Source organism: Pygoscelis adeliae, unplaced genomic scaffold (assembly GCF_000699105.1).
Source record: "Pygoscelis adeliae isolate BGI_AS28 unplaced genomic scaffold, ASM69910v1 Scaffold424, whole genome shotgun sequence".
Classification (NCBI taxonomy): domain Eukaryota; kingdom Metazoa; phylum Chordata; class Aves; order Sphenisciformes; family Spheniscidae; genus Pygoscelis; species Pygoscelis adeliae.
The window spans coordinates 443,344-453,961 of record NW_008824651.1 but is presented as its reverse complement, the minus strand read 5'-3'; the positions used below and the strand labels follow the sequence as shown (position 1 = coordinate 453,961).

Here is a 10,618-nt window from a genome sequence, read left to right as displayed (position 1 = left end):
GCTAGCTCCTCCGCCAGCTCTCTCAGCACTCTCGGGTGGATCCCATCCGGCCCCATAGACTTGTGAGTATCCAGATGACGTAGCAGGTCGTTGACCGCTTCCTCTTGGATTATGGGGGGTTCATCCTGCTCGCCATCCCTGTTTTCCAGCTCAGGGCGCCGAGTACCCTGAGGGTAACTAGTCTGATTGCTAAAGACTGAGGCAAAGAAGGCATTAAGTACCTCAGCCTTTTCCTCATCCTCGGTGACAATGTTCCCCCCCGCATCCAATAAAGGATGGAGATTCTCCCTGGCTCTCTTCTTGTCATTAATGTATTTGTAAAAACTTTTTTTGTTGTCTTTAACGACAGCGGCCAGGTTGCGTTCTAGCTGGGCTTTTGCCTTTCTCATTTCCTCTCTGCACGACCTAACGAGATCCCTGTACTCTTCTTGAGTCGCCTGCCCCTTCTTCCACAAGTGATAAACTCTCCTTTTTTTCCTGAGTCCCAGCAAAAGCTCCCCGTTCAGTCAGGCCGGTCGTCTTCTCCGCCCGTTCTTCTTGCGGCGTACAGGGACAGCCTGCTCCTGCGCCTTTAAGACTTCCTTCTTGAAGATCGTCCAGCCTTCCTGGACCCCTTTGCCCTTCAGGATGGTCTCCCAAGGGACTCTCTCAACCAGCGTCCTGAACAGGCCAAAGTCCGCCCTCCGGAAGTCCATGGTAGCAATTTTGCTGCCTCCCCTCCTTACTTCACCGAGAATCGAGAATTCTACCATTTCATGGTCGCTAAGCCCAAGACGGCCTCCGACCACCACATCTCCCACCAGTCCTTCTCTGTTTGTCAACAGCAGGTCGAGCGAGGCACCTCCCCTGGTAGGCTCACTTACCAGCTGTGTCAGGAAGTTGTCTTCCACACACTCCAGGAACATCTCAGATTGTTTCCTCTCTGCCTTGTTGTATTTGAAACATTTTTACACAAGAATAACTCAGCTACAGCAAAACAAAACAATCTTTTTACTGAACTATAGTGCTCCAGCCTAGGATATAAAAACAAGAAGTGTTTTGCCTGGCATTGACCAAGTAAAATCTTTTGCTTCAAAGCGTGCTGTCTGCTTCCTACACTCTCCTGTTTGAAATCACGCTGAAGTATAACATGCTGCTGAGCCTGGAGAAGGTAAATGAGATTATATTCCCCTTCTGCAGGTAATAGTGCATCAGTATATCAGCACAGATATAGCGAAGTCAACATAGCGACATCAGTTGACACCAATTATTTCCTTGGAGTGTATCGACCAGATCAGCCGAGTTTGTTCACACCCTACATGACTGGGCTTGTCCACGGCTGCCAGAAATAGAAAATTAGCAAACGGCAAGCCGTAAACATGACCCCGCAACAGAAGGTATCAGATCACTGCCAGAAGAGAGGCTGGGGGGTCATTGCTGATGTGCTGATGGCGCCCCAGTACAGTCAGAAGCAGCCCCGGTAACCGGGCGGGGACCAGCAGCATCCCCAGGGACAGCCACCCGCGGAGGTGGACCGGGCGCCCGGCCTCCCAGCCGTTAGGGACTAGGCACACGTCGGTGCAAGATGTGCTGGACGAGGGGAACAAGTAACATCACTGTGCCCCACGACCCAGGAGCGGAGAAGCAAAAACAAGCAGTGGTGCTTCCCATCACGATATGGGCAAGGGCGTAACTATGCTGAAGCAGGTAGCTCAGCAGCTCTGCCTGCCCCACGGGCACCCGGGAGTTTCAGCCTCCTTTCGTGGCCCCCACGAGACTCGAAGCCTTGTTGAGGTTGTCAGGGGCCAATGGCAACCTCGCTCTTGAACCATCAGCGCCTGCGAGGGGCAGGAAGCAGGATGGGACCTTCCCAACCAGCCCGGCACAGGTCCTCCCCCACTCGCCCCACCATCCCTGCCTCCCCCTCGAGCCACAGCCTGGCCTGGCCATCACCTCAGACACAGGCAGGCCCATAGCTCACATTCACCCAGCATGGCCAAAAATAACATCTCTTATTTCACTGTTCAAGAAAATTCAAAGAAACCAGAAAAAAAAGAGGGGGGGGGGGGGGAGGGGGGATAAATACTTGTGAAATGAGGTTCCCCTCCCAGGCAGGGCAGGCAGAGGCACCTGGGTCCCCGCTTTCACCTGCCATCACTAGTCCTGGTGGGGAGGGGTTCCACCTGGCTCCAGCAGCACAGCCATGACTGGCACAGCTCCAGGCTGCGCCCCGAGGTCATTAACGGGAAAAGCAACATCGCAGCGATGGAGGAAAACTCTTGCTACAGCCGGTGGGGTGCAGAGGAGCTGGCATCAAACAGGTGCATGGCACTGCCGCTGTTAACGTGGGTCCCAGCGCTGGCCCAGCTTGACTCGTGGCCCAGCCTACAGCTGCTATGCTAAAAGTACATCGGCTGCTAGGTTGTGAGGCTATTAAGACAACAAGCGTTAGAAAAGTGTGCATCAGTGCAGTTCCTGCGCTGCCAGTCCCTACCCTGCAGCTTCACCGCTCCTCCCTGTCAAGAAGCCAAGCTGAACTGTTCCAGTAAAATGGGAGGGGGGAGGGGCAAAAAAATGCCTTTAGCAGTGCTGGGATATCAGGATGCACCTGCAGAAGCAACAGGGAAATAAATGAATTCATGGTAGGACACTTAACAAGCACAAGAGCAGGCCATATTGTATTGCTCCTCTATGCTGTTTAAAAAAAAGAAAAAAAAAAACAAAAAACCCACCAAGAAAAACACACGCAGCACCACTAAACAGAAAAAAAAAAAAAATCTGCAATTTCAGTGCTGAGGGTTGAACTGTGTTTTCTAATAATGCTCGCAGGCACGAAGGATTGCTTGCAGACGTGCATAGGCACCGCTGCAGCAGATGGAGCATCAACAATGGGCTGTAAAAATGGAGCTCAGGTACAGCAGAGTTTAAATTACTAGTAAATTACTTAGCAAATAAGTATTAAAAAAAAATCCTACATCAAACTCCATAAACCTTCAAGTTTTGCTTGAAGGCACAATCTGGCTTCAGAAAGTAGTAAGGAAATGGAGCTGGCATGCACATTAAGCGATCCAGATCTCCTCCTGACCTCTTATCAATAGCTCCCGTGTATTACACAGCCTCCCAGGTTCTGCTGTGCAACCCCATGATCTCTCACAGGCTGGCCGAGTGACAACCCATCATAACCCAGACATTTCTCAAGGAACAATAGCCAGCGACACTAAAAAGCCACGAACATCATGCCAGACAAGTGTAGCCCTAAGGGCAAAAGCGCAGCACGCAAGACTGGTTCCTGTGTCATCTCTTTCAGTGAAAACACACAAGTTGGAGCTTTTGGGAAGACCGTAAGAATTCCTTAAGATCTCATATGAATCAAATGCTGGTGCAACTGTATTGCAAATATTTATACCTTAAGAAGTGTTAGATGTTAAATTTACAACTATTTTTCCTGTTCTGTACCTTCTAGGTGTACGTCTCCCAGGCATCTCCCAAAAGCCTGACCTTGCAACCAGCGGGTGCTGCAGGTTCAGTTGTCAACAGACGCAGCAAAGCCAGCGGCAGACCTCTCACAGACGTGTTGGCAGATTGCTTTGGTCACCAACAAGACTGAGGTTGTAGCCTGTTTGTCTCTTCCCAGTCCTGAGGGAAGACTAGATACTGGCCTTGGAATTTTGGCAATAGCTAGGTTTTTAACTGTACACAGTTTTAAATACCGCAGGGCAGGTGCAATTAAGTCTCTCGACAGATTAGCAGGTGTTAAACTGCAAACCCCTAGATAATCCAAAAGATGACAACCCTCAGTAGGGCCTGTAGCAATAGGACAAGGGGTAATGGTTTTAAACTAAAAGAAGGTAGATGCCAACGAGATATAAGGAATTGGATGCTTTTTTTTTTTGGGGGGGGGGGGGGTTTGGGGGGGGTTGGGGTTTTTTTTTTTTTTTTTTTTTTGATGCCCCACCCCTGCAAACATTCAAGGTGAGGTTGGACGGGGCTCTGAGCAACCTGATCTAGTTGAAGATGTCCCTGCCCACGGCAGGGGGGTTGGACTAGATGACCTTTAGAGGTCCCTTCCAACCCAAACTATTCTCTGATTAAATGTACAGAGGTTTTCCTCTCGAGCCATTCTTCCCCACTACACGTGTACTGTGCATAAACTTGAAAGCAGAAAACAAAGCTACTACTCCGCAGCAAGTTGCTAAAGAGGAGATGCTTTTGACAAAAAAGTTTAATATACTTAGTAATAATTTAATTCATTATTCTTTTAGGAATTGTCTCTCTATGCACTAAACAACTATGATTTGGGTGGGACAGAGAAAGGCAATGACAAAGCATAGGAACAACCAACCCTTTAGTTTTAGAAAATTATGCCAGAAGCACTATAGGAAGATGAAGGAGCCCCCACACAACAACTTGCAGAACTGGAAACTGATGCGAGCTGCATCTTTGGGGGTGGGTTTTTTTGGGTTTTGGGAGGGGTTTTTTGGGAGGGAGGAGGAGTTGTTTTGTTTTTTCAAACTAGCAGTTCTTCACTCTAGTTACAGAGTCTCAGTGTGAGCTCCTGGGTCACTGCACGCGTTCTTTGTAGTCGAGAGAGCTGGGAAACTCTAGGAGCAGTACTGAGTATTAGCCCCTCCTTTTTATTGCAGCCAGGAGAGAAACCACATACCTCATTAGCGCTCCTTCATGCGCCTCTCTACTCCACAAAAGGCACTCTACTTCCCTTCCTCCTGCATTAGCCAGTTTCACATCAGAAAATGCCAGTCCTCACTTCCCTCCAGGTAGATGGTAATGTCATGCATAGCTGCTAAAAATCAAAGCTGCAGCTTTGCCTGGGCACAACGATGGAGGAGTTGGAAGGGAGACGGAACACAGGTATTCAACACTGTGGTGCCCTATAGGCACCATAAAGAGGTCTCTACAAAATGCAGACGAAATAGAAAACGGCTTCCTTCCCCCAAAAAGCTGTGCTATCCACAATTAAAAAGAATTACAAGAGAAAAATGAAAGAAAAAACTTCCCCCTACAACTTGCAATTAGAGAAGCAAGAGCTGTGATGCTGCCTGTTAATACATGAAAGCCCAGTATGGAAGGAGAATTCACACTAATAAAGTCTCCAAATGAATAGTATGTATCCACAGTGATTTTAATAGTTCAGCTTCTGAATCTTACAGTCATATCTGACATAGAGATTGTAATTGATTTATTAGCTACAAATATAAATTATACCTGGATTTTCTTTTTTTTCCTTAAGAATAAAAAAGCACCATGTGTTCAATCTTCCAAAGTTAGAATGGCGAGGGGAAAGAGGATAATCATGTGAAAGCCGTCGAGAGTACACAAACAGATCATTTACATGCAACATGAAATGACGAGTCATTAAAAACCAGACTCCTTCAAAACTGTTCAACTGATTGTCGCTACCAACTGTACTAACACACCATTTGTCTTCAGAGCCCATGGAAACTGGCTAGTCTTCCTCCATAATTTTTACTCACATTCCCATTTTCATACACAGAGCTTCCCAGAAACCTTTAATGGTCAGAAGATTTGCTTTTTTCACATACACCATTTTAATCTATTTATTCCTTGACTTCTCCTTTCTGGTGAACTGCAAACACTTGTTACTCCTCAGTTTGCTGGAGCGGACAATTTCCCCCCCCCCTTTTCTTTTGTCATGTAAGTGGTTCAGGCACAACAACCAGACTTCGTCCTTTTTGCTGGCTTGTAGTCGGTAATGTCTACAGTTTGCGGTGGCCCCTCAGCTTTCTGCCGTACAATTATGGGGACTACCATCTCAAACACAGTTTCAAAGAGGTAGTCCACCTTGTATCCTGTTTTTGCACTGGTCTCAAAGCACATTTTCTCAGCTGCTGGAACATCCTTCTCATCTAGCATTTTGTATTTCAGTATCTTTTTATAGAGCGCAATCGCATCCTCTGCACGGACTTGCTTTCGCACCTTCGAGCCACAGCTAGCAACAGACTTCTCAGGTCTACTTTCATCCGGCGGTAAAGCAGAGTCATCGGAGAGGTCAACTTTATTTCCAACAATAGCAAAAATGCAGTCAGCACTCGCACTGTCTGTCAGTGCCAAGAATCTTTCTTCCAGCTCTGTCAGGCTTTGGAGGCTGTTCACATCATACGTGAGGATCACAGCAGCTGCTCCTCTGCAGTACATAGACCCGAGGCCATGAAACTGCTCCCGTCCTGGCAAAGGTTTAAACACAAAAAAAAGTTAGTGTGCTGGAAGCTACATTATCATCAACTGAGTAAAAGAGTTTACGGGATTTTAAGCCAATTTCACAAGTTTGGATGGAGCAGTGAAGGTAAAAATGTTTCAGTTTTTTCCTTCTGCTTTTCCTTAAGAGTGCAACAGGGCCAGAAAACAGCTCAGCTCACTGCTTGCTCAATTTCAGGGCAGGGAATCTGTAAAGACAAGCAAGCGAGCAAGCGTGACACAGCATTCACAGTTGCAGAAAGCCAAAAAAGTTTGGGGTTTTTTATTAAATTGCATACTAGTTTATCTCCATCACATTAACAACTACCCTGCTTGCATCCACAGATGGCCCATTCCACCTATTTAACCACTTATAAACAAACAAAAAAAAGTTCTACTGTTTCAAATTCTTCTAGAACTTATTACTCCTATAAATTCCGTATACACTTTCAAGTACATCCAGTTCAGAAATCTGGATCAAAGTCAGTAATTCACTTCTTCCTGGGTTTTGGAGGATTTTCTAAGCGATTTAGTTCTACGCTACATGCCCACAGTTCTCGGGTATATTGACTTTACAGGAAAAGACTTGCCTTTAATGCTGCTGTATATAGCCTGTATTGATATGCATCCACCACAAACACTCACACATTTTTGGAGTATTAAACACACACAATAGAGAGAACACCAACTACATTTTAAGAATAATTTATCTTTTAAGTTGCCCTGACCATCACTCAATAACCAACAGTTAATAACAAAACATTTCTTCCTCCTCGTCATTCAGCAAGTATCTACCAGCACTTCCAGCTAAACCTTGACAGTCTCCTTCAAATTAGTTTCTTGGAAGGCAAAACTGACTCTTCTTCAAATTCTGGGAAGCAAACAATGTTCTTCAGTAGTTGCAAAGTGACTACGGGAAACGAGGCAGAAGACAGACAAACAGCGTGTTCCTTTCCTATCGAGAACTGCAACTTTCCCCAAATACCTGCTACATGTAGAATTTGCTGTAGCACATTCACTTTACTCCCTAAAACTTGATCGAGAAAAAGATAAAACACACTAGATTTGAACCAGCCACCACAGTCAGGTCACTACAGAAGCATGAATGAACAAAGAAGAAGATAAAAAAAAGAGCCAGCTACGCTCTTCTGAACATTTAAGAATCATCATCATTTATCAACTCTTTTCGTACAGTCTCTTTGCACAGAGCCTCCATTTATAGAAAATCTGGAAGTGATCTGGTTACATTAATTTTCTGCACAAAGCTACTGACCACCACGAATTACAGCATCATGAAATTCTTGTAAATGACTGTGGAATAGGAAAGGCAGAAGAAATTCATGCTGAAAAATACGAGTCGGCATATATTGGGAAAATACATCTGCACATGAACACGCACACTGTGAAAGTAACTTAGAGGCTATCTCCAGTCGGGAACAGAACTTAAAAGAACTACAGATAGAACTAAAAATAGAACTTAAAATCACTGTAATAGGTCCTTTGACAAACTTCAGGACACTACTCCGCGGTGGCCAGAAGAGAGACACAGTGTTCATCGTTATCAGTAGAACAAAACTGGAAAAGATCAAGGTAGAACATGAAATCCAAAGCTCACTACAGCTTTAACACTTAGTGAAACTCTGGTAACTGCCAGAGAAATAGATCTGAAAAGGCGCAGAGTACCCTATAACGAGGTCTAAAGGAAGCTGGTGAGGATGCTCAGAAGCATGCAAAACTTTTACATCAGGAAAAACTGCGGGATCTCTCAGGCTGGTGAATGATTGAAAAAGGGTGTAAGTAGATGTCTATAAATTCAGGCCTAATACTGAGAGAGTAACCCAGAAACAACTATTTACTCTTTCTCGTAATGCAGAAAATGAGGAATTCCCATCAAAAAATCATGCATGCAGTTTAAATACTTTCCTACACAGTGAAAAATTGGCAGTAAGTGTCATATGACATTGCAGAGGTCAAAAGTTCAATGAAGGTCTTCAGAAAAGCATTAGGCAAGGTTTACGGAGAATTGCTTCTGTGCAATTTTGTATAACCTCTGATTTGTTTTTCCTCCAGCAAGAGAAATTCTTTAACCAGTGATCTGGAAGGTAGAAAAAAAGGGGGAAAAAAAGAATAGATATACCCTTGGTTTGGTACATGGGGTAAGGGCAAGGGAGATTGGGGTGTAGGGGAGGGAGAAGGTCGGTGCTTTTTCCTCCAATCTCATGTTCCAAGTGGTGCTTTCAGTTGCACTGCAAGTGAGTTTTTAAAAGTCCCCAATTTTTCAGTAGAAGTTTGTGCCGTGACCTACTTTGTTTTTATCCAAATCCTGATTATACCACAGTCTGGAAACCACAATGGAACATACATCCTCCCCCGTTCTCCCACTTCAGATGCCCAAGACACAAAATCCAGCCCCCAAAATCGTTTGCTACAGCAACCGAGTACCAGAACAATACTATTACTTGTTTTATGGAATTTGTATGCTAATCTGATCTTGCACAGGATAATACAAACCATGACATTTTTACACTCTAACTACAAACTGACTACTTCTACAACTAATATATTGTTGAAAAGGGGAAAGAAACAGTAAGAAGAATTTACCTTGCATAAGGGATTAATTATGTCAGAGGAATTATGGATAGTCTCTCTCACTCACCCACACAGCACGATCTACATGCAGAAAAAATGCATCATTTATTTTTGCAGCGCAGTTTCCTTGTACAGACCACTTCTGGCACTTAAGGGCTGGAACAACCCTAGATGTGGAAACCCCCCAAAACTACACAAAGTATTTAAACAAATATCCTACCTGTCCCCAAGGTGTCAGGCAAAATAGTATCAGACATTACAGTGAAAATCTTATTGCATGAAAACAGCCACCCCCTTCTTATAACCAGTTGTTTCTTTCTCTGGACCCATCTCGTCCCACTACAACTGTGTACCTTTTTACACAGTTAGCTAAATTAAACGGTAAACCCTGAATCCAAGATTTAAACAATTTCACCCTTTCAAAAAAAATAAAGGTAGCAGGGAAGAGTGGCAGAACTATCAAATAATTTGCAATCAAAAGAATTGCAAGAACCACCAAATCAACCACAAAGGCACAAAATTAGGGAAATTTCTTAAAGCCAAGCAACCAAAAACTAATTCCCATTTTTCTTTCCATCTTTATATTTTGCCTTATTTACAGCAGTTCGACAACCCTACGGCCATATCACTACCTGCAGCAGCATTAGCTTTTCAGAGGCTCTTGCAGCAAGCATATGAAGTCCTGTTGGAGGCTTCACCCACTCAGGAGCAGTGCAGCCAACAAGCATTTTCAAAGTCCTGTGATGGCTGTCATAAACAAATTGAAGAATTTTGAGTCAAATGGACTTCAGTACCATAAAGTTCATAAGAAACCCAAGGGAGAAAGAAGGGAACAGTAGACCTTGCAAGAGGTCAGCCTGATAAATAAGCAAGGCTAGATTTAAAGTGTGCTGAGACTTGAACTTAAGGCCTAGGCTTTGGTCTAGCCAGCCTCCTACAGCACCTTGACCTCCCAGCTGGAAGGCAGCAGCTCACATGAACGCTTTCTCTGGATGGGACCACAGCCTGACCAAGCATCCCCTTCCCTTCCCAGCTCCCAGCCGTGGGATCCACAGACAGCAGCAGTGCTGGCCGCTGCCCCGATCTCCTCCTCGGAGCTCTCCTCCTGCCCGCCGTCCCTGGGGATGGTATCCAAAGTAGCCTGTGAAGTTGCTGTTGATGTTTACGAGAGCAAAAGATTTCCTCCAGCCACATTTGAATGTTCCTTACCTACCACCTCTTCAAAGGCTTTCACCACAACTTCTTAAGTAGCGTAACTTCCCCCCCACACGCTCTTTCAAGAAATCCTCTACCAGAAGAACAAGTTTTAAATCTCTCAGTGTCGAGCATGTACAAGAACACAAAACAGACTGTTACTTTAAGTCTTGAGGGAATAAAACACCACAAATACTTAAGAGCTAAGAAAGTCTTCCAGAAAGTACTGAGAAAAGTACTGTTGTTACTCTGATATCACAGTCTGAGTGGGGTCCTAAATTCTGAGTTCCTAAAGTAAATATGTAGTGTGGAAAAGCACACAAAGGTGAGCAATAGAAGCACTGCACAAGAGTGCAATATCGTCCAGAAAGTTCTCAGTCCATAAGCCAGGTATCTTCCAAGGATTTTCACTGTAATGTAAGCGGGATTGTAATCCGAACAGTAAAGAGGAATTAACACAAAGTATCAGCTAGGTTTTGCCTTTCAAATTCTCTTTCTCCTTTATAAGGGAGTCTGAACTTGAGTGTACACGAAGAGAGACAGGAACTGTGCCCCAAGGAAATAGCCAAAACAGGAAAGAAAAAAGAAACTATGACACCCATGACACAGCACAGAAATCAGTATCAGAAAGAAATGCGAGTTG

The 10,618-nt window shown here is 44.7% G+C and overlaps 1 protein-coding gene across 1 annotated transcript in view; it reads right to left on the bottom strand.

Annotated features, from left to right (window-relative positions):
• Positions 1–5,661: 5,661 nt before the first annotated feature.
• Positions 5,662–10,618, bottom strand: part of RAB20 (RAB20, member RAS oncogene family) — a 26,638-nt gene continuing 21,681 nt past the window's right edge. The window contains exon 3 of the mRNA XM_009322529.1: positions 5,662–6,182. Coding sequence (XP_009320804.1) covers positions 5,662–6,182 — 521 coding nt within the window. The remainder of the gene's footprint in view (positions 6,183–10,618) is intronic.